General features: G+C 45.5%; 4 protein-coding genes and 1 long non-coding RNA gene across 7 annotated transcripts in view; 3 read left to right on the top strand and 2 right to left on the bottom strand.

Annotated features, from left to right (window-relative positions):
- LOC311008812 (F-box only protein 41-like) overlaps positions 1-3,662 on the top strand; it is a 13,080-nt gene extending 9,418 nt beyond the window's left edge. Inside the window, exons 16-18 of one of the 2 annotated variants that reach the window (XM_084002718.1) lie at positions 1,288-1,326; positions 3,268-3,332; positions 3,565-3,662. In XM_084002718.1, coding sequence (XP_083858844.1) covers positions 1,288-1,326; positions 3,268-3,315 — 87 coding nt within the window. In that variant the 3' untranslated portion in view covers positions 3,316-3,332; positions 3,565-3,662. Of the gene's footprint in view, positions 1-1,287; positions 2,072-3,267; positions 3,333-3,564 lie in introns of those variants that run through there. The other variant, XM_084002717.1, reaches the window with a different exon arrangement.
- LOC311008841 (ceramide-1-phosphate transfer protein-like) lies at positions 3,610-5,764 on the top strand. The gene is made up of 3 exons (XM_084002762.1): positions 3,610-3,740; positions 4,837-5,115; positions 5,207-5,764. The coding sequence occupies exons 2-3, from the start codon at positions 4,841-4,843 to the stop codon at positions 5,433-5,435; spliced, it is 504 nt and encodes a 167-aa protein (XP_083858888.1). The 5' UTR covers positions 3,610-3,740; positions 4,837-4,840; the 3' UTR covers positions 5,436-5,764.
- Positions 5,765-9,675: 3,911 nt separating this feature from the next.
- LOC311008803 (uncharacterized protein) lies at positions 9,676-15,391 on the bottom strand. 2 transcript variants are annotated; one of them, XM_084002699.1, is made up of 10 exons: positions 15,021-15,391; positions 14,516-14,614; positions 13,788-13,932; positions 13,473-13,603; positions 13,159-13,400; positions 12,598-12,689; positions 12,123-12,256; positions 11,825-12,036; positions 11,397-11,515; positions 9,676-11,053 (listed from the first exon to the last, which is right to left on the bottom strand). In XM_084002699.1, the coding sequence occupies exons 1-10, from the start codon at positions 15,271-15,273 to the stop codon at positions 9,895-9,897; spliced, it is 2,586 nt and encodes an 861-aa protein (XP_083858825.1). In that variant the 5' UTR covers positions 15,274-15,391; the 3' UTR covers positions 9,676-9,894. The 2 variants fall into 2 exon arrangements, with proteins under 2 accessions (XP_083858825.1, XP_083858826.1); XM_084002700.1 differs by having other exon boundaries at positions 11,397-11,518; positions 12,598-12,680; positions 15,021-15,390.
- A 3,551-nt stretch (positions 15,392-18,942) lies between these two features.
- LOC311009413 lies at positions 18,943-19,472 on the bottom strand. The gene is made up of 3 exons (XR_014596640.1): positions 19,351-19,472; positions 19,140-19,265; positions 18,943-19,046 (listed from the first exon to the last, which is right to left on the bottom strand). It is a non-coding gene; the product is annotated as an uncharacterized lncRNA (long non-coding RNA).
- A 152-nt stretch (positions 19,473-19,624) lies between these two features.
- LOC311009064 (transcription factor 7-like) lies at positions 19,625-23,799 on the top strand (the record flags this gene model as incomplete). The annotated part of the gene is made up of 5 exons (XM_084003038.1): positions 19,625-19,664; positions 21,412-21,512; positions 22,550-22,704; positions 22,872-22,995; positions 23,674-23,799. The coding sequence occupies 5 exons, from the start codon at positions 19,625-19,627 to the stop codon at positions 23,797-23,799; spliced, it is 546 nt and encodes a 181-aa protein (XP_083859164.1).
- Between the last annotated feature and the right edge of the window lie 32 nt (positions 23,800-23,831).

The following is a 23,831-nucleotide window of genomic DNA, read 5'->3' as shown; positions in this document are numbered from 1 at the left end:
CCTTCACTACAACGCAACACCGTCACTCTCCTTAACTACAACACAACACCGTGACTCTCCTTCACTACAACGTAACACTGTCACTCTCCTTCTCTACAACGCAACACCGTCACTCTCCTTCTCTCCAACGCAACACCGTCACTCTCCTTCTCTACAACGCAACACTGTCACTCTCCTTCACTAAAACGCAACACCTTCACTCTCCTTCACTCCAACGCAACACTGTCACTCTCCTTCACTACAACGTTACACCGTCACTCTCCTTAACTAAAACGCAACACGTCACTCCTTCACTACAACGCAACACCGTCACTCTCCTTCTCTACAACGCAACACCGTCACTCTCCTTCTCTACAACGCAACACCGTCACTCTCCTTCACTACAACGCAACACCGTCACTCTCCTTAACTAAAACGCAACACGTCACTCCTTCACTACAACGCAACACCGTCACTCTCCTTCACTACAACGCAACACCGTCACTCTCCTTCACTACAATGCAACACCGTCACTCTCCTTAACTACAACGCAACACCATCACTCTCCTTCTCTACAACGCAACACCGTCACTCTCCTTCACTACAACGCAACACCGTCACTCTCCTTAACTAAAACGCAACACGTCACTCCTTCACTACAACGCAACACCGTCACTCTCCTTCTCTACAACGCAACACCGTCACTCTCCTTCACTACAACACAACACCTTCACTCCTTCACTACAACGTTACACCGTCACTCTCCTTAACTACAACGTTACACCGTCACTCTCCTTCACTACAACGCAACACGTCACTCCTTCACTACAACGTTACACCGTCACTCTCCTTCACTACAACGCAACACCGTCACTCTCCTTCACTACAACTTTACACCGTCACTCTCCTTCACTACAACGCAACACGTCACTCCTTCACTACAACGCAACACCGTCACTCTCCTTAACTACGTTACACCGTCACTCTCCTTCACTACAACGCAACACGTCACTCCTTCACTACAACGCAACACCGTCACTCTCCTTAACTACGTTACACCGTCACTCTCCTTCACTACAACGCAACACGTCACTCCTTTACTACAACGCAACACCTTCACTCTCCTTCACTACAACGTTACACCGTCACTCTCCTTCACTACAATGCAACACTGTCACTCCTTCACTACAACGTTACACCGTCACTCTCCTTCACTACAACGTAACACTGTAAATCTCGTTCTCTAATATTAACGTAATATTAACGTTAATAGTTCCGATTGTTTCATGGCGTGATTTTCTTCCTCAGGTTCTTCAGAAGCGTCCTGGACTCTGTGACGTCCTGCAGGTGAAGTCGGAGGACTCTGCTGAACTCGACTCACACCGTCTGGTCGTGGTTGTAGACGTGTGACGACCTTCATTGACCTCATAAATCCTTAAACTTAACTTGAACCCAATCTTACCCTTAACCTTAAAGCTGCTTATTTCCACTATTTAAGGTGGAAGTAAACGTGTCAAAGAATATTCCAACAGTTTTTCTAGTCTTTAATATTCTAGCCAAGTTAACCAAAACCTTATAGCTGAACCCTTTACACAAACCTTATTTCACTGTAATGTGTCACAAACTTTTTTTGTAATCTCAAAATATCCCTGAACAGTAATGTAAAAACTTTTTTTTTGGACTAAACCTGAACTAACCATTATTCTTTCCTCACAAATCCCCTTCAATCTTGTCCTTGTTTCACTATGTTAAACCCTTAAATTAACCCTATTCTCCTAAAAACCCTTAATTCCTAGATTTACTTTTACCCGGCGACCTTGAAGAGTTCAGATGAAGGTCGAACAAACAACATTAGCGATTTTAGGAAAATCCTTTTTGTACCTTAAAAAGCCATAACTTTCATGTTGCAGAAAAAAAGCTTTATTCTTAGCTTAAGACTAAATTAAACCCTTATTGATTAGCTTTACACTGAAAACAAGCACAAGCTCACATACGCACAATATATCTGCATATTGATTCACCAAAGACACCAATCAATCAATCAATCAATCAACCAATCAAGCAGATGCGTCTTTCAACAACTTCAAAAAGGTGCTACGGGTGAGATTTTATCATCAATAAATAATTTTCTCTTAAGTTTGGACTTTTGTCTCATTAACGAACCACTGGAAGACACCTGAACTCACCGCAGACACTCAACATTCCCACTGTTATTACAGACACCTGAACTCACCGCAGACACTCAACATTCCCACTGTTATTACAGACACCTGAACTAAACACAGACACTCAACATTCCCACTGTTATTACAGACACCTGAACTAAACACAGACACTCGACATTCCCACTGTTATTACAGACACCTGAACTAAACACAGACACTCGACATTCCCACTGTTATTACAGACACCTGAACTAAACACAGACACTCGACATTCCCACTGTTATAACAGACACCTGAACTCACCTTAGACACTGGAGCTGTGTGTTTGTGATAAAACAGAGATAAAAAAAAAGGGCGGAGGTGAAGTTCGAAGGTCATCCTGAGTGTTTATGCATCCAGTATCTGGGAGGTGGGGGGGGCAACAAGCGACCTTTAACCCCAGTGAGAGAGAGAGAGAGAGAGAGAAAGCGAGAGAGAGAGCATGTGATAAAGCGCTGGCTTGTCATCATCATGTTTTAACTGAGCAGCTCCAGGGAGAGTGTGTGTGTGTGTATTGGTGTGATGTGGTTACCATGGTTTCCCTCCGACGGATGATGATGCTGTCGGCCATGCTGGTTCTGCTCCTCTTCGTCAGCTCCCTGTGGCTTCGTGAGTTTTCCTCCGTCACCGAGCGTCTCTGGCTGTCGGCCATGTTGGCTCGACACCTCTCACACTCGGCTCGACTAATTCTGTACAAGTACTGTACTTGAGTACAATTTTGAGGTACTTGTACTTCACTTGAGCAATTTCCATTTCCTGTTACTTTCTACTTCCATCTCAGAGGTAAATATGGTACTTTTGTTTACTGCACTACATTTATCTGACAGCTGCTTCATGTATAAAAGAAAAGCAGTGAGTCATTTTATTTTTAATAAGAAAAGTTGAAAAACTGAACACTAGTGTCTTCTCTCCCTTTAAACCTCCCGGACCCCTCACATTTATCTGGAGACCCTCTGGAGGGCCCGGCCCCTTATGTTGGAACAGTGACACTGACACTTTACTACTACTTTGAATACATTTAGCTGATAATAGTTCTGTGCTTTTATTTTGGCGGGATTTTACTTGTACACTTTTGTGTCTCCAGCTCAGGGCGGAGTCAGAGATTGTGGCGGCGTCGGGCAGCCGTGTTTGACTTTTTACCACCAACCGGTAACACACTTTATTTTCATTGTCTCTTCTTGCATGTTTTCTAATTAATGTCATGTGATGCTGTGTGTTGATCTGCCATAATCCAGCATCCAACAGCAATAGTGAACAGCAGCGAGCCCTGAAGCTCCGCCCCCACTGCTACACAGATGGCATCTATTCAAAGTGTATGAATACTGAACATGTGTGTCCAAATTACACAAAACAAATACGTTTTTGTTTATTTTATTTTCAGCCCGAGCCGCCATTGGTCCCTGAGATCGGGGCGGAGCCAGTGGAACCCCTCATACAGGAGTGTCCTGGCCAATCGTTTCAGGCCTGGCGTCTACTACGATATTTAAAGTCCAGCCTGGCGGACGCGGACGATGTGCTGCTGGAGCCTTACCTGCAGAGCTGGGATCAGCTCCTCAAGTACTCACAAAAAACTTTATTTAAACAAAGCAGAATGAGACAATCTGTTTCACACGTATTTGCTCTGAATGTATCTTCTAGAAGAAGTGATAACAAGTTGTAAAACAAAGATAGCTCACCTTTCCCGTTGATGCAAATTCCTCCCTTTTCAGATAATAATTGCTTGTAAGAAGAAAATTACCTGAAAGGATCCTAACTTTGAAATCACCATTAAAAGAAATGACAAATTTCATTAAAACAGCTCTTTTGCTGCTTTACTTACACACTATGACACTATTTTTTTAAACAAATTTTAACTTTTATTGTAAAAGAATAAATCATTTCAAGATGAGAACTTAAGCTTTTACTTTAAAGAACGTTACGTATCATTTAACAAAATTTAACAATAACAATTGTTTATTGAATTATACGGCCTCTGGATCTTGGCCCAAAGATCACAAACAAATTATAATAACGGGATGTATGACGGCCAAAAGACTCATCGCTACCAATTGGAAAAATGCTGACCATCTGGTAATGGGAAGATGGTTGCAAACTTTCCTCGAGACAATCTCTTTGGAGGGAGCTGCTTCTAATCTTCTGGAAAAGCGTAATGAGGAACAGCTCTTATGGAGAGAGATAATTAATAAGATACGCAGGATACCCTCTTTCAAAAGAACTTAAGTGTCTTAAGGGTGAGTTTGAGCTCATACAGACTGTATACGCCTGGTCCTCAACTGCCTACAATCTGTTTCCCCCTTTCCCTCCTTCTGGACTACTGAGATTTACGACATCTGTACACCACCACTATGTTTGTTTTTTATTGTGTTGTGTTTTGTTTTTGTTTGTTTGTTTTTCTTTTTTTTTCTCACACTTTTTAATCTATATAAATTGAAAAAATGTACTGGTAAATAATGATTAATTTGATTGTGATTCATTATTTTTGACTTATTGGTTGCCAATAAAAAAATTTAAAGCAAAAAACAAAAAAAAACAAAAAAACAATAAAAAAAGAGGTCAGAACTGCTAACATTAGCACTAAACAATGTACTTTGTCGTAAGTTCAGCTTTAGCAGTACATAAACTATAAAAAATACTCACAAACGTTCTCTTCCAGGTTCATGGAGTCTCTCGGGGCGGTGGTCGGGTTCTTCTCCCAGAAGGTGAAGGAGAAGGTCGCCTTATTACGGGACGGCGTGGAGGCTCGCTCAGTGCGATCTATGGTGAAGGTGGAGCTTGAAAGGGGCGTGGTCAACTTCAGTGGGCGTACGGCTTCGGGCTGCCGGACGCTGCTGCGGCTGCACCGATCTCTGCTGTGGCTGAAGCTCATGTTGGAGGGTTTGGCTGAAGGACCGGACGCCGACGGGCAATTCAAAACCCCCGGGGAGCTGAGCAGGTAGCCGCCGCGTCACTGCGCTAACACAGGCTGAAACTAACTGGTGCTAGCTGATGCTTACAGCCTGCTGCATTTGCTCTTCTTCCCTGAGGGACGCCTACAAGGTGGCGTTGGCCCCCCACCACCCTTGGGTGCTCCGCCAGGCTGCGGAGTTCGTCTTCCTCGCGCTGCCGGACAGACGCTATTTCCTGCAGCTGGTCTGTGTGCAGAGCCAGCGGGAGGCCACGCCCGTCCTGCACGCGATCATCCGCGCCCTGATGCTAGTGCACGTGCAAACTCAGCGGATCCTCGCCGAACATGGCATGCTGGAGCTGCCTTGAACGCAGCACATCGACGCCGCGACTGTTCGTACGAAAAGAAAAAAGGCTTCTAACGTCAGCGACACGTGACTGATAGCAGCTCTGGGTACAGCGACCATGCTAACAGCGCTAACAGTACAAACTACAGCAAACATGCTAAACGTGCTACCAGTACAAACTACAGAAATTGCTAACAGCGCTAACAGTACAAACTACCGCGAACATGCTAACAGCGCTAACAGTACAAACTACCGCGAACATGCTAACAGTACAAACTACAGCAAACAAGCTAACATTAAAACTACAGCAAACATGCTAACAGTGCTAACTACAGCAAACATGCTAACAGTACAAACTACAGCAAACATGCTAACAGTACAAACTACCGCAAACATGCTAACAGTACAAACTACAGCAAACAAGCTAACATTAAAACTACAGCAAACATGCTAACAGTGCTAACAGTGCAAACTACAGCAAACATGCTAACAGTACAAACTACAGCAAACATGCTAACAGTGCTAACAGTGCAAACTACAGCAAACATGCTAACAGTACAAACTACAGCAAACAAGCTAACATTAAAACTACAGCAAACATGCTAACAGTGCTAACAGTGCAAACTACAGCAAACATGCTAACAGCGCTAAAAGAACAAACTATAGCAAACATGCTAACAGTACAAACTACAGCAAACATGCTAACAGCGCTAAAAGAACAAACTATAGCAAACATGCTAACAGTACAAACTACAGCAAACATGCTAACAGCGCTAAAAGAACAAACTATAGCAAACATGCTAACAGCAGCAAACATGCAAACGGCGCTAACAGTACAGCCTACAGCTGCCGACACTTATTCGTAAACTTGATCCATATTTCTGTTTATTTTGTTCACATACAGTTTGTAGTTTTTTTTACAGTAAAGTACAGAATGTCTCTTTACTTCGCTGCAGAAGTAAAAAAAACAAAAACAAAGTAAAACCAGCATATTTGTAGTGAAAACATGCTTTAAGGCACCAAACGCTGCATTCAGTGGGATTTGTAAATGTTCACGTTCATCAAGGTAACGCTAAATATTTATAACATCAACTAAGAATTATTACAGAGTTCATCAATTTAAACCACGTGGTTAGAGGAAGCATGACGTTTTACATAAGTTCAGATATCATTTGGACAATTTCCTACAATAGTGTCACTATGAAAAATAAAAATAAATGATTTATATCTGGTGATTATTTTTCCAGCTATGTTTTTTTATTTGATGTCACTTTTCAGAACTTAGTGTTGGGAAACGTTTTCTCAGTTGTGTAACTACGACTTTATTTCACCCTTTAACTTCCATAGTGTAAAAATAAGGTTTTACATCCGGGGACGCAGACCTCATTACGAAGGTTCAGTTAACAATTTACATTATGATGCGTTCATGCTCTACTCAGTAAAAATGAGTACCACGGTAAGTCAGAACGTTCCCATGGTTTAAATGTAACCTACAGATACTGGAGAGGGAATCACTAATCGTCATCATACGATATACACTCAACAAAAATATAAACGCAACACTTTTGTTTTTGCTCCCATTTTTCATGAGATGGACTTAAAGATCTAAAATTCATTCCAGATACACAATATTACCATTTCTCTCAAACATTGTTCACAAATCTGTCTAAATGTGTGATAGTGAGCACTTCTGCTTTGCTGAGATAATCCATCCCACCTCACAGGTGTGCCACATCAAGATGCTGATCTGACATCATGATTAGTGCACAGGTGTACCTTATACTGCCCACAATAAAAGGCCACTCTGAAATGTGCAGTTTTGTCTCACAGCAAAATCCCACAGATGCCACAAGCATTGAGGGAGCGTGCAATTGGCATGCTGACAGCAGGAATGTCAACCAGATCTGTTGCTCGTGCATTGAATGTTCATTTCTCCACCATAAGCCGTCTCCAAAGGCGTTTCAGAGAATATGGCAGTACATCCAACCGGCCTCACAACCGCAGACCACGTGTAACCACACCAGCCCAGGACCTCCACATCCAGCAGGTTCACCTCCAAGATCGTCTGAGACCAGCCACTCAGACAGCTGCTGAAACAATTGGTTTGCATAACCAAACAATTTCTGCACAAACTGTCAGAAACCGTCTCAGGGAAGCTCAACTGCATACTCGTTGTCCTCATCGGGGTCTTGACCTGACTCCAGCTCGTCGCCGTAACAGACTTGAGTGGGCAAATGCTCACATTCGATGGCGTCTGGCACGTTGCAGAGGTGTTCTCTTCACGGATGAATCTCGGTTTACATTGTTCAGGGCAGATGGCAGACAGCGTGCGTGGCGTCGTGTGGGTGAGCGCTTTGCTGATGTCAATGTTGTGGATCGAGTGGCCCATGGTGGTGGTGGGGTTATGGTATGGGCAGGCATCTGTTATGGACGAAGAACACAGGTGCATTTTATTGATGGCATTTTGAATGCACAGAGATACCGTGATGAGATCCTGAGGCCCATTGTTGTGCCATACATCCATGAACATCACCTCATGTTTCAGCAAGATAATGCACGGCCCCATGTTGCAAGGATCTGTACACAATTCTTGGAAGCTGAAAATGTCCCAGTTCTTGCATGGCCAGCATACTCACCGGACATGTCACCCATTGAGCATGTTTGGGATGTGCTTGACCGGCGTATACGACAGCATGTACCAGTTCCCACTAATATCCAGCAACTTCGCACAGCCATTGAAGAGGAGTGGACCAACATTCCACAGGCCACAATTGACAATCTGATAAACTCTATGCGAAGAAGATGTGTTGCACTGCATGAGGCAAATGGTGGTCACACCAGATACTGACTGGTTCTGAGTCCCCAGACCCCCAATAAAGCAAAAAAATGCACATTTCAGGGTGGCCTTTTATTGTGGACAGTCTAAGGCACACCTGTGTTCTTCGTCCATAACAGATGCCTGCCCATACCATAACCCCACCACCACCATGGGCCACTCGATCCACAACATTGACATCAGCAAAGCGCTCACCCACACGACGCCACGCACGCTGTCTGCCATCTGCCCTGAACAATGTAAACCGAGATTCATCCGTGAAGAGAACACCTCTGCAACGTGCCAGACGCCATCGAATGTGAGCATTTGCCCACTCAAGTCTGTTACGGCGACGAGCTGGAGTCAGGTCAAGACCCCGATGAGGACAACGAGTATGCAGTTGAGCTTCCCTGAGACGGTTTCTGACAGTTTGTGCAGAAATTGTTTGGTTATGCAAACCAATTGTTTCAGCAGCTGTCTGAGTGGCTGGTCTCAGACGATCTTGGAGGTGAACCTGCTGGATGTGGAGGTCCTGGGCTGGTGTGGTTACACGTGGTCTGCGGTTGTGAGGCCGGTTGGATGTACTGCCATATTCTCTGAAACGCCTTTGGAGACGGCTTATGGTGGAGAAATGAACATTCAATGCACGAGCAACAGATCTGGTTGACATTCCTGCTGTCAGCATGCCAATTGCACGCTCCCTCAATGCTTGTGGCATCTGTGGCATTTTGCTGTGAGACAAAACTGCACATTTCAGAGTGGCCTTTTATTGTGGGCAGTATAAGGTACACCTGTGCACTAATCATGATGTCAGATCAGCATCTTGATGTGGCACACCTGTGAGGTGGGATGGATTATCTCAGCAAAGCAGAAGTGCTCACTATCACACATTTAGACTGATTTGTGAACAATGTTTGAGAGAAATGGTAATATTGTGTATCTGGAATGAATTTTAGATCTTTAAGTCCATCTCATGAAAATTGGGAGCAAAAACAAAAGTGTTGCGTTTATATTTTTGTTGAGTGTATATCACATTTTAATTCCTAATTATAATGTGAATAGTGTGTTTTTATGATAATAACAACTACGGATGTCTTAAACTATGAAAAGTCAGCTGCTTAAACAAAACAACAACAATCCGGCTGATCCGGCTCGTCAATCAGGATCGGCAGAAACAAACTTAATCGGGGCTCTTAAAGTTGTATTAGCTCCGTTTGTTATCAGCAGCTCGGATCAGGGGGATGATGCGTTCAGGTGCAGCTGGTCTTCAGGGTGATGATGCGTTCAGGTGCAGCTCGTCTTCAGGGCGATGATGTGTTTAGGTGCAGCTGGTCTTTAGGGTGATGATGCGTTCAGGTGCAGCTGGTCTTCAGGGTGATGATGCGTTCAGGTGCAGCTGGTCTTCAGGGTGAGGAGGTGTTCAGGTGCAGCTGGTCTCCAGGTGATGCGTTCAGGTGCAGCTGGGCACCCCCTGGTGGCTCCTCATGTGTGTTTTCAGACAGCTGGTCTCCAGGCGAGGTGTTCAGGTGCAGCTGGGCGCCCCCTGGTGGCTCCTCATGTGTGTTTTCAGACAGCTGGTCTCCAGGCGAGGTGTTCAGGGGCTGCTGGGCGCCCCCTGGTGGCTCCTCATGTGTGTTTTCAGACAGCTGGTCTCCAGGCGCGGTGTTCAGGTGCTGCTGGGCGCCCCCTGGTGGCTCTTCATGTGTGTTTTCAGACAGTGGCTCTGGGTGAAGGCGCGGCTGCAGACGGGACACTGGTAGGGTCTCTCCCCGTTGTGCGTCCTCATGTGGACGGTCAGGTGCTCCTGCCGGGAACACGCCTTCCCACAGACGCTGCAGACGAACAGCTTGATGCCCAGGTGGCTCCTCACGTGGTCCTTCAGGTTCGACTTGCGCTTGAAGAAGCGGCCGCACTCGTTGCAGCCGTACGGCGCCTCGCCCGTGTGCACGCGCATGTGCACCTTCCGCTGGCCGTTGGACACGAAGCCTTTGCCGCATACGGCGCAGGCGAAAGGCCGTACGCCGGCGTGCGTCCTCACGTGCGCCGCCAGGCTGCAGCCGGACACGAAGGTCTTGCAGCAGATGTGGCAGAGGAACAGCCGCTCACGCTCCGTGTGCGTCTTCTCGTGCGACTTCAGCGTGCTGGGCAGCTTGAAGCGCTTCCCGCAGACGCCGCAGCCGTGGCGGCGCTCGGCGGAGTGCGTGACCTTGTGTCGGGTCAGCGAGCGCAGGTCGAACAGCGACTTGCCGCAGATGGAGCAGCGGTGGCGCTGGCCGCCCGAGTGCACCTTGCTGTGTGCGTGCAGCTGCGCCTTCAGGCCGAACGCCTTCGGGCAGGCGTCGCATTGGTAGGGTTTCTCCTCGGCGTGGACCCATCGGTGCACGCGGAGGCCGGACATGTGGGGGAACGCCTTGCCGCAGGTGTCGCACTTAAAGGGCCGGTCGCCCGTGTGCAGTGTGGTGTGGTACTTGAGGCCGCTGGCGGTGAGGAAGGACTTCCTGCAGTACGAGCAGTTGTGGGTCTTCTGGTGATTTTTCAAGTGTTCCTTCAGCTCGTCGGCGGACTCGAACCGCCGGCCGCACACGCCGCAGACGCCCTCGTCCACGTGGCTCCAGGCGTGTTTCATGAGGATGCCCTGGATCCGGTACCAGCTGCCGCACACCTTACATGCCGCTTTACCACCGCCGGCTCCTCGCCTCTTCCTCGGCTCAGGATCCGGTTTCCAGTCGCCGTCCGGCGCCTTGTCTCCATCCGAGTCCGGCGCCTCGTCTCCGTCCGAGTCCGCCGCCGAGCTGCTGGACGCCACGCTTCCTCCTGCAACGCGGCTGATGTGGAAAAACAAGAAATGACTTCCTGCTCTCGTTCGACATGTTTTAAAATAAGTTTAATGTGGAAGGAAACGGTTTGTTGGTTGGATTTAATATTTAATTTGCTTCTGGCAAATATATAAATATATAAATATAAATCGGTATCAGCAAGAAACTCAAGTACACAGATGGTAAAAAAAACATAGTACAAGTACAACAACACTAACAATAACGTACTTCCAGTCATAGTCTATAGGAGAAATAGAAATACGTAGAAATACTTGATTACAAGTAAAAGCCCTGATTCTAAATTAAAGTACAACGTACTTAAAGTAAAAGTACTCATTTTGTAGTAACTCACCTCGAGCAGAGTTCGTCTTCATCCCTCTTCATCTTCACGGCAGGCGGAGAAGAGTCTTCATCATTTTCCTTCACATGACGAAGCTGCTGCTTCTCCTCCTCCTGCTTCTCCTCCTGCTTCTCCTCCTTCTCCTCCTTCTCCTCCTCCTCCTCCTTCTCCTCCTCCTGCTTCTCCTCCTCCTTCTCCTCCTTCTCCTCCTCCTCCTTCTCCTCCTCCGCCTCCTCCTCCTCCTCGCCTGTCTGCAACAGTCGATGGTTTTTAAATCAAAAAGATCAATTATTTCTGAGCATTTTTATTATGAAACCTCAGAAAAGTCTCTGAGGTTTAATGCTGCCTTAAAGGGACAGTACACCCTAAAGACAAGGACGTAGAAAGTACTTTAAATGCAGTACTTGTGTAAACGTCCTTCCAGAATACTACTGCAGTACCTTGAGCCGGATGTAGAGCAGGGTCTTGTCGATGATGGTCAGCGTCTTCATGTCCAGCCTCTGGAGGCGGCGGCTTCGGTCCGACTTGAAGACGGCGAGCGGTCCGTCGTGTCCTGCCAGCTGAGGGAAGGCGGACCTCAGCAGGTTCAGGAAGTCCTCCTCCCGGAGCCCGCGGGGACACCGGACCTCCCGCACCGAGGACTTCACCAGACCTGAACCAGAGAGGAGGGGAAGTGGTCATCAGCTGGTCGGCGTCCGGTTCACCCTCCGCCCCCCAACGCTGACCCCGGAGACTCACCTCTGGACAGACGGTCGGACGGCGAATCCCCCAGCAGGCAGACGCGCAGGGAGTGGTGGGTCGGCTCCTCGCCGAGGCGGGGTCTGCCACGCCGCCGCCTCTCCGACTGGACACTGGGGGGCGGAGCCTCTCGTCTAGGATAGACCACAAACTGAATTAACAAATAAAACCTTCAATATTCTGAGATTAAAGTGGTACATTTATGAGAAAACCCCCAGAAATAAAAAAAAATGTAAAAGAAAAATACTTAGATTAAATTTATGAGAAAAAAAGACAAATTTACAAGAAAATTCCTTGAATATTCTGAGATGAATTTAGTAGATTTATGTGAAAACCCCCAGAAATGTACAAAATAAAAACTTTAATATTCTCAGAGATAAAATTTTATAATAAAACAAATTAAATTAAATTATTGAAAGCTGGAAATTCATGAGACAGATTTGGTGTCACAACGTGTCGCCGGGCTCTCCGTTACCTTGACAACGGTTCGGTTTCATCGGCCGACGTGGTGACGGAGCCGGACGGAGGCTCAGCTCCTCTCTCAGGATCCTCTCCGCTCTGTGAGGGCTTCATATAGGAGGAAATTAATGTTATTTCAATTCATTTCTAATGTATAAACGTTTTTATTTACATCATTTACAAGCAAATAAAAACAAAAATGTATTTAAATTTCAGGAAAAGTGAGAAAAAACATATTATTTAAAAATGTAAATGTGTGTAGTAGTCTGATGTCCTCTATACTTGAGTTAATATGATTTATTTTATCGTTAACTTCATATTTGCAACCAGATATCACATTAAACAGCATTTAATCAATAGTGATTTTGGTGAAACAGCGCCCCCCCTGGCGGAGCATCAGTATCCACTCAGGTGGAGAGTGGTACTGCAGCACGGGAGACTGAAAGGCTTCCAGAATTTACTTTACTGGTCCCACAGTTAAGATTTCTCTGTTTCCCCACACGGCGACTCGTGACTTGTGACCCTGGATGCTGGGCCGAGGACTCTGGTCCCCAAGTGGACCAGGAAACAAACAGACCTTCAGGCGGATGTAGAGGGCCGAGTTGCCGCCCCCCGCCAGCCTGATGCTCCTGCAGACCTCCTCCGGCGTCAGCGTCTCCACCACCAGAGGCTGCAGCACCTTCGTCCTGTCCGATGTGAACACGTCAAAAGGCTTCCCGGCGGCCAGCTGGGGGAAGGTGGACTTCAGCAGGTCCAGGAAGTCCTCCTCCAGCAGGCCTCGGGGACACTGGACCTCCTTCACCGGGTACTTCTTAAACACTGAAACAGAAAGTCCTTGTGAGTCCGGGCGTCGCCGTCAGCTGTGAAAAGCCTGTGTTCCCAAAAACATACCCGTGTTAGAGAGCACGACGGTCTGGGAGTCCTCCAGGATGCAGATCCTGAGGACCAGATCGCCCTGCGGGTCACTGGTCCGAGGTCTGCCGGGCCTTCTCCTGTCAGACCGAGCTCGGGGGGAAACTAACCTGCCGGGGAGAAGACCGAGCTGCTCAAGAACCAAATCAAAAGCTAAGCTAACTAGCATGCTAAGCTAACTAGCGTGCTAAGAACATGCTAAGCTAAAATCACCACTTTAATCTCATCAATATTTGAGTTTGTCTCTTGTTAGCTAAGCTAGCACGCTACGTAGCGTAGAGATTATTACTCAACCTGGACGTGATCCGATAATCCGGATCCTTCAGGTCTTCTCGTCTCTGTTTGGAGCTTGTTGCTGGTCCTCCAGACAGCTGCTGCTCTTCATCATCTTCATCGAACCACAGGAGGCCCAGACTCCCGGTGTCCTCCACACCTGGACCTGGTTTTAACCAAGACCGGCTCAGTACATCATCTACACTGGGTGGTACTAGTACTGTTACTAGATCAGAGTACTTGTACTGGGTGTGTACTAGTACTGTAACTGGATCAGAGTAGTTGTACTGAGTGGTACTAGTACAGTTACTGGATCAGAGTACTTCTACTGAGTGGTACTAGTACAGTTACTGGATCAGAGTACTTCTACTGAGTGGTACTAGTACTGTTACTGGATCAGAGTACTTCTACTGAGTGGTACTAGTACAGTTCCTGGATCAGAGTACTTCTACTGAGTGGTACTAGTACAGTTACTGGATCAGAGTACTTCTACTGAGTGGTACTAGTACTGTTACTGGATCAGAGTACTTCTACTGAGTGGTACTAGTACAGTTACTGGATCAGAGTACTTCTACTGAGTGGTACTAGTACTGTTACTGGATCAGAGTACTTCTACTGAGTGGTACTAGTACTGTTACTGGATCAGAATACTTTTACCATCACAGAGTACTTTTACTGCAGTAATGGCCCAGAATACTTCCTCCAGTGCTGATTGTACATTATATTCTAGAACTCAGGTGAAGACTCACCTGACTGCTGTGGATGCTCCTCCTCCTCCTCCTCCTCCACCTCTGCCTCCTCCTCTTCCTCACTCAAAACCACCACCTCTTCCACATCTGGGATCAGGGCTTCGTGTTTCCCATAAAGAGGAAAATATTGTCAGTGTATTTTTGCATGCCGAATTGTAAACCACATTACGACGATGTGTGTACGTGTGTAGTTGTGAGTCCTCCGACGTGTGCAGCCGCGCTAGCTAGCGAACAACGTTAAATGTGCTGTTTTCTAAACGGCAAATGTGAAAACTGACCTAAACTTATAAAAGTCAGCGTAGCTTCTTGCATCCCGATTTGTAAAGCACGCTATGCCAATGAGTGTACGCGGTTTGTTTTCTGTCCTCCGACGTGTTTAGCCACGCTAGCGAACGAATAACGTTAAATCGGTCAATTTTTAAACGGAGTTCCGCCACTAAAATACGAGTGTTTTGTGTTTGTGACCTGCGGTGACGTCACTCCGGGTTCATCCGGCCACACCGACCTCTTTTCTCCAGCGTGACCCGCGGCTGAAGCAGCAGCTCCAGCTGCTTCCTCTGCCGGTCGATCTCCCGTCTGAAGCCCGACGCCTCCTCCTCGTAGCCGGCCACCGTCCGCTCCACCACCGCCAAGATCTCCTGCGCGGCCGTCGTCAGCTTCTCCGTGACGATTCCTCTCAGGATCTCGGCCTTAGACAAGTCGTCGACGCCGCCGAGCGTCTCCGAGCCGCCGCCGCTCCTCTTCATCCAGTAGAACATCGTTATTCCGATGCGATTCTGTGCAAAACAACTTCGAACATTTGCGCGGAAGTTGTTGGTTGAGCGGTGCAGCTGCGAACGATGTCCGACGAGAAACGGAGACGGAAGCTTTTCTAATGTCCGCGGAAAAGCGACACAACCGGCCTCTTTTAATCTCTTAATAATAATAATAATAATAATAATAATAATAATAATAATAATAATAATAATAATAATAATACTAATAATAATAATTATTATTATTATAATTATAATTATAATTATAATTTACATGTGCAGACGGGAACGTTTTTCCAATATAGTATTTTTCCAATACAAACATATCAGGGATTCAAAGAAGATTTAATGTCATTATGCAACACATGCTTCTACAATGAAATGCAGGCGTGTGTTCCCGTAGTGCAGTGTTTGAATTCGCATCAGAAGTAATGTAAACAGCAGCAACAAAACCACTTCTCTGTGCAGACCCCAGCACATCAGGGAAACACGGTCCATCACCTCTGCGGACTCTACCGCCCCTGGTGGCTCTTCGCGTGCGTTTCAGACGGTGCACTGGTACGGTCTCTCCCCGGTGCGTCTGCTGCTGCTGTGAACTAGTGATGGGCAAAGGGAAGCTTCGAAACAGTTCGAAGCGATGTTTCAGTCTGTGCTGAAGCCTTGAAACGAATATGAAACCTGACTCTACAGTGGCATCTAGTGGCCACTTCTGTGAACTACATGCTCTGGCCAAAGAAAACTCCTAATTATGTGCCACTATGAAATGAGCCGGTCTTAGGTTTCCTTTATTTAAGTAGAATACAGGTTGAATTAAAGAAACATTAAAAATAAATAAATGACACATTGTTATATGCAATACAATAATCAAAGATTTTTATTCAAAAATAATATTTGTTCAGCTCTTTTTGAGCTGAGTCCGTTTCTTTTTTTGGATAACACTTCCCCTGCTTTTGAAAAATCCTTTCACAGGGTACACTTGTTGCAGGGACACTTAAACATTTCTTAGTCAGCTGGTACAAATTAGGGAAGACAGCACGTCGCTCTTCCAGTATTTCAAAGGATCTGCCCGTCTTGGAATAGCCGTTTAGAAACATAGAGGCGTTCCTTCAATCACTGAACTACAGTCACGTGACATGCGCGTTTCAGAACCGCTTTTCGGCACAATTTCAGAGGAGCGCCGACACGCCAGTTTCGGAAGTTACATCACTACTGTGAACCCTCAGCGGATGAGGAAAACCAAAGACTGACCGCAGGTGTCACATTTGCAGGGTTTTCCCACCACGTGACCCACCGGTGAACTTTAAACTCCAACCAACACAACATAATAATAACAGGTATTTCAGCATCCCGTCATCCCAACAAGAACAAACAAACAAGCAAACTCAAGCTTTTCTCTTCTGATTCAGCGACGTCATGACGACAGGAGGAGAATCTCAACGCTGATTGGCTTCACTCTGACCCGGAGAGGAGTCACATGAGCAGGAGGGCGACGCGGGAGACCATCTGAAACGATGAAACAGGCAACGTGTGTGATGCGGAATCAAACCAGCGGGTTTGACCTGAGCGTCCCTGCTCACCAGCAGCAAGACCTGCGAGGCGTTCAGGAAGGTCTGCGAGAAGTCTCCCAGGGGGATCGGCCGGTCCAGAACCACGAGGAAGGCGCCCATAGGAAACTCTAGAGGGCGTGGCAACGTGATGTCATCACTCGTCACCTGAGATGGAGCGATGACCTGAGACTGACCTGAGGAACGAAAAGTCAACGTGGAAAATGTCGGAATGTTTTCATGGTGCTCAAAGTCGCTTTACAGATGAGATAGAAACAACGTAAAATATCAAGTACACGTTCAGTGTACTTGTACTGCACTTCCTGCTTCTTCTCCACTACATTACATACACTAAACCTCGTATCTCCAGATGTTTCATCTGTTCCTACTTCACTGAAATGAAACTGCTGTGTTGATCTAAGTTAATTTAGTTATGGTCATTGTTTTCACAAAATACATTTTATTTTATTCAAGTTAATTCAGGTGATTTATATTTAGAAATGTAGCTTTAACTAGCTTGAGTAGAGTTTACTCACTAAATTCACTTTCTGTTTACTAAATTGCGTTATGTAACCTCAATTATTATTAACCTCGTTTGTATATTCAGATCAATTTAATGGTTACATTTCTGCTAAATAAAAGGAATCCATCCATCCATCCATTTTCATAATCTCAATGGGATTGCTAATAAAGGTTAAACGAAGATGAATAAATAAACAAAGAGAGGATTTCTTACCTGCAGTAGAAAGTGTTAAAAGAAGGAAAACCCTGATGGGACAGAAAAGCAACGCTCTGGAGTTTGGTGAAGTCTGAACCCGAAGCATCCTGCAGATCATAAACCAGATGAGAGAAATCTGAATCAATGAAGTAATAAGAGATCAGAAAGGACCTCCAGCCTGCAAACATTGAAGACGAGAATGAGCTTCAACATGGAACGCTGAGTGACCTTTCTGTGACTCAACGAGGATCAGAAGAAAAACCACAGAAGTAAAAGCGTCTTGTAAGTGATTTCTAATGGTCTAACTTTCCGAACATGTTTAATATCATTTCTTGAAAAGACATGAACTCGCTAAAATAGTAAAAGTATTAAAGCTTTATTTAATGACGCTGACATCGAAAGAAGATAATTCACATTTCATTAATACTTTATTGGTAGTCATCAACGTCGTGACCCTAAAATGTAGAATTATTTAACGTATTTTAGCAGTATGAACTCGTTTATACAAACTACTAGTAAATGCTTCATGACACAGTATAATGTGGTGCAAAAGTTGCCAGTCTGGTTTCTATGACTACGATGGAGTATTGGAGCCACATATAGAGTAAAACACCATGTGATTATATGTCACACAAACCAACATTCAAGTAAATAAATCATACATGAAAAATCCTAAAAGCAAACTAAACTTTGCTTTTAGGACATATACGGGCAGCGTAACTGAAAGTGGGCCAAACAGTGAACCCTGTGGTGCTACGTGGGAGGCCAGAGGGGGTTTCAGAAGAAAGATGACTCATGAAACTCAATCACCCACCCACCCAGACACACACACACACACACACACACACACACACACACACACACACACACACACACACACACACACACACACACACACACACAGAGTCATGAACGTGGTTACGTAGATCTAAGAGGATTGACTGGCTTCAGTTTTTTCCACTTCTACATCGTCTTCATCTCTCAGATCCAGAGGCTTGGAGGCGACAGAGACCCCAATGATTATCCTTTCACCAGGAAATCTGTTACACTTGTGTTTAAAAGAAATGCACCTGGAACTTTCTATGTTTAATTCTCATATTGCTAAACACAAATAACACAAGACGCTGGAACAATAATGCTGAAGCGTTTATTGCAGATAATTTGAGAGCTAGCGTTTAGTCGTCATAAGACAGACGTTCCTCCTGCAGCACAGCTGGTCAGCTGTCGATGGCGATCACAGCTTCTTGGCGCACATGAAGCTCTTCTCCTCAGAGCAGTTTGCATCAAATAAGAATCTCCACCCTGGAAAACATACAAACATAACATTCAGTGGGGGCTCCTGGCTAATAGACAAAAGTCCCACGTTCCTCACACCATACTTGTGTTCAGTTTACAGAGTTTTCTTACTTACATCGCAGCGCGATGCAGTCCTCTTGTCCACCTGAGTTTGCTGGCTCGACATAAAGCAGTGTATCGTAGTCAAACTCAGATCCATCAGTGTATCTAAACCCCCCCTGACAAACACCAAGATGAGGATCAGTGATGGCAAGTAACACTCCTCCATCCATCATCCATCAAACCAGCCGATCAGCCTGATCACTGCTTACCTCGGATCTTTGGACTCCAATCCAAACACCCGAAGAGCGTATCAACCTGCTCAAATAAAGCAGGCAGTGCATCTCGTCATCATTGTGTACCGACATCAGATCAGCATCGACGGAGCGACAGTGTTCCTGGAATCAACAGGAAAGTCTTACGTCTTCTTAATCATCACATAAGAGATGGTGTATTGCCTTCCTTGGGATGCGTTGGTGTCACCTTTGCCTCCTGGAAAGTTCTTGGAGTGTCGAAGTATTTAGCACAGCGATCGTCATCAATGGGACTCCATCCATCATCACATGGCATCTCAAAAAACCGACATAGCAGCCGATGTTGATGAGCTATAAGAACATAAGTGCTTTAATGACCACGTTTTGGGGTTTTTTAGTTCAATAATGTGTTGGTCATGATGTGGTACTTAGACCGACCTTGGGCTTTCACAGGGTTCAGGGTACCCACCAACAGCAGGACAGCAGTTACCACAGCTGGACGCATGGCTCGGGCCTCCCGTAGTCTTCGTGTGACCTGGAAAGGTGACATCTGGAAGGTGAAGGTTACTTCTTGACCAGGTATAGTGACTTCCTGGAGTCATTTGTTTTGTCTTAAATGAGGTCCATTCTGTTTATGTGGATCTGTAGAAAGATGTAGCGTGTGGAGTCCCACATGGATCGATCATTGGACCCCTGTTTTTCAGTCTGTAGATGCTGCCACTAAGACGTAACATCTAGATGTTACATCACTGTAAACATTGATGACACACTTCTCTACATATCGGCGTCGTCTGGAAACACGATCCCTGATAAATATTTCTTAACGAGAGTTTGATGTGAGGACCGACACGCGACAGTAAACATGAAGATACCCTAAAGACCCGGGATGTTGCCCAGTTCTGATCTCCTAAAACAGAGAGAAGAAGCAGCAGCTCACCACAGATGTGTTGGGGTTTCTGGTTGCTCCTCCGTCTGACTGTCAGGTGGATCGTCGTCTCACTCTTAAACTCACCGTCGTGCCCTGTGGAAATGCCGATGTTCTGCCAATACGATGAATTACCAGAACAAACACAGGAAGGAAGCATTACCTGTCATGAGACACACGCTAGTTTAAGGTGCGTCTCAAACGATTCAGCTGAAACTCACTTCAGCTGACTTTCTCTTTAAGACTGTCACTTTCAGTTTTTTTCACAGCAACAACATCCTCTGATAACGTAAAAACAACAAAATGCATCCTGCATCGTCCACAAAGGTAGTACCGATGTGATCCGGGGTTCTGGTTCGGTTTGGCTCCATCCGCAAAACCACCAACGGCCTCAAAACCGGATCAGCCTGTTTGGTTGAATCTTCATATTCACCCCCGTCTTCATGCCCTGAGATGCACTCTGACCTTTGACCCCCCCAGGGGTTTGTGTGGTTGTGCCGACACAACTGTCAGAAATGTTTGAATCAGACGACTAGGAAGTATTAAGCTGTGACTTTTTGCCGCTGAAACCCGTCAGAATAAAAACGAGGAGGTTGGCGTCGGTTCAGCTCAGAGGATTCGGCGGCAGTCGGGGAATTGAACCAGCGGAATCTGCAGCCGTTAACGGTTGTGGTTCACTCTCCGTTCTCGTTGCGTCGTCTATCTTATTTATTTATTTAGCTGGTAATACTTTTACTTAGTAGGATTCACAAACAGCATTGAATCCCGCCGGTCTTCCACTCATTTAACTTATAATTAATATTATCGTGTAAATCATAAATCTGGTTTTATTGAGTTGGATCAACAGATGGATCAGATGTCCAGAAGAGGGGTATGTATTCATTATTATTATTTGTTTGCTTACATATCACTTATACGGTCTTATTGATTATTACATGCATTAATTAACTGTATCATTATAATTCCATATTTCATGTACGGTTCTTATTTTTTATATATTATTATCAAGGGTCTACAGATTATAACAATGTATTGGACACATGTAACTGAACTGAATTTAATGTTGACGTCAATGAATATAATTCATTTAATTATATTACAAATTGTTTTTATAACTACCTTCTCTTTAAAAACGTATTTTAACCTTTAAACTATAGTTTCATTCATCTGCTCCTGTCTGTCTTATTTTTAAGCTGTATTTTTTAAATGAAATATGCTTAAATGAAAATGATTTGATCTTATTTCAGGAAATCGGACTGAATCAGAACTCTGCAGGTCCGACCTGCGGTGAGGAACCCAACCAAATATAACTGATATATATATATCAGTATACATACATATATTGCTTTATTGGTCACGATGCAGGTAAACTCCAGGTGTTTGACTGGTCTCCACCTCAACGGCAGTACCCGAATCTGACCAACGGGGGGCGAAACAACACGTCACACACTCAAACATCTGTTACTGTAAGTGGACGACTGTGTGTGTGTGTGTGTGTGTGTGTGTGTGTGTGTGTGTGTGTGTTCTCCCTCAAAGCAAATATGTTCACCTTCAAACACAATCAGTGTTAGATGAGAGACTGTGGGGTTCATGACCTCCAGGCTGCGTGTGTGTGTGGGAGTGTGTGAGTGTGTGTGTGTGTGTGTGTGTGTGTGTGTGTGTGTGTGTGTGTGAGTGTGTGAGTGTGTGTGTGTGTGTGTGTGTGTGTGTGTGAGTGTGTGTGTGTGTGTGTGTGTGAGTGTGTGAGTGTGTGTGTGTGTGTGAGTGTGTGTGTGTGTGAGTGTGTGAGTGTGTGTGTGTGTGTGTGTGTGTGTGTGTGTGTGTGAGTGTGTGAGTGTGTGTGTGTGTGTGTGTGTGTGTGTGAGTGTGTGTGTGTGTGTGTGTGTGTGTGAGTGTGTGTGTGTGTGTGTGTGTGTGTGTGTGTGTGTGAGTGTGTGAGTGTGTGTGTGTGTGTGTGAGTGTGTGTGTGTGTGTGTGTGAGTGTGTGAGTGTGTGTGTGTGTGTGTGTGTGTGTGTGTGGGAGTGTGTGTGTGTGTGTGTGTGTGTGAGTGTGTGAGTGTGTGTGTGTGTGTGTGTGTGTGTGAGTGTGTGAGTGTGTGTGTGTGTGTGTGTGTGTGTGTGAGTGTGTGAGTGTGTGTGTGTGTGTGTGGGAGTGTGTGAGTGTGTGTGTGTGTGAGTGTGTGTGTGTGTGTGAAATACAGCTGAGAGGACAAACAGATGGAAGCTACAAGCTGCTGTCTCTTTCTGTACGTCAAGTACTTTTTATGTTTCTACTAGTACAGTACTAGTACAACTTTTTTACCATTAGGGGCGCTGTTTAGTCAAATTTGAACAATGATTTTAACAGATTTTTTGGTAGATGCCACGTTTTATTTTATTTTACTTTGTTTACTTATTTTCTGTTTTGTTGATTTGTGTTCAGAAATCTGAAAATGTCAATAAAAATATGAATTACCCGCAGGTCAAATTGGCTAATTGAAAATGTTTCTTCTCCTCTCTGCAGTCGTGCGTCCATCCTCTCATCCCTCTCCTCCTCTACAGTGACAGACACTTCCCTCCCTTGTCACCGTACAGCCAGCCAATCAGCACGCTAGCTGCCCGGCAGGCCGCCGGCCACGCCTCAACCCTGCCCTGTTACCATGGCGACGATGTCACCGGGTGAGAGTCTGCAAAGTTTTCAGCTATAACTTCATATATCAGAATATCAAATGTACTTTACTGCAGCCACGAGTTACTTCTAGTACCACGATGTCACGCAGTACTTATGCAGTATTTCATGTGGTACTACTACAGTATTTGACGTGGTACTGCATGTCTCTGGGCAGCAGACCGGCGGTGAAGAAGCCTCTGAACGCCTTCATGCTCTACATGAAGGAGACGAGATACGAGGTGCTGCAGGAAGGACGAGAGAGGGAGAGCGCCGCCATCAACCGCATCCTGGGACGGAGGGTGAGGGGGGGGGGGGGGGGGGGGGGACCGCCGCCATACTAATACTGCTACTTAATGCTACTCATGCTACTGCTACTTAATGCTTCTCATGCTGATGCTACTGCTACTTAATGCTACTCATGCTACTTAATGCTACTGCTAATTCATTTCACTCATGCTACTGCTAATTAATTTCACTCATGCTACTGCTACTTAATGCTACTCATGCTACTGCTAATTAATGCTACTCATACTAGTGCTAATTAATGCTACTGCTACTCAATGCTACTCATGCTACTGCTACGTAATACTACTCATGCTACTGCTACTTAATGCTACTGCTACTCAATGCTACTCATGCTACTGCTACGTAATACTACTCATGCTACTGCTACTTAATGCAACTCATGCTTCTGCTACATAATACTACTCATGCTGATGCTACTGCTACTTAATGCAACTCATGCTTCTGCTACATAATACTACTCATGCTACTGCTACTTAATGCTACTCATGCTACTGGTAGCATCAGTTCCTCTGATAGTGAGTTTGACCTTCAAACATGGCCTTCTACTAGAAGTTAAACTATTTCAGAGTATTCAGAGTCGCTGTTCTTTCCATTTAAGGAGGGTTTCTGGAGGTTAGACCACGTAGCGTGAGAAGTGGGCGTGTCTAACAACCTGTCTCACTGTCTTTCAGTGGAACAACCTGTCTCACTCCGAACAGTCTAAATACTACGAGCTGGCCCACAAGGAGAGGCTGCTCCACATGCAGCTGTACCCGGGATGGTCGGCCAGAGACAACTACGTACGTGTGAGTGAGTGAGTGAGTGAGTGAGTGAGTGAGTGAGAGAGAGA

The sequence above is a fragment of the Eutrigla gurnardus genome, assembly GCF_963514095.1.
Source record: "Eutrigla gurnardus genome assembly, chromosome: 23".
NCBI classification, from domain to species: domain Eukaryota; kingdom Metazoa; phylum Chordata; class Actinopteri; order Perciformes; family Triglidae; genus Eutrigla; species Eutrigla gurnardus.
The sequence above is the reverse complement of the archived record's forward strand: the minus strand, read 5'-3'. Positions and strand labels throughout refer to the sequence as shown.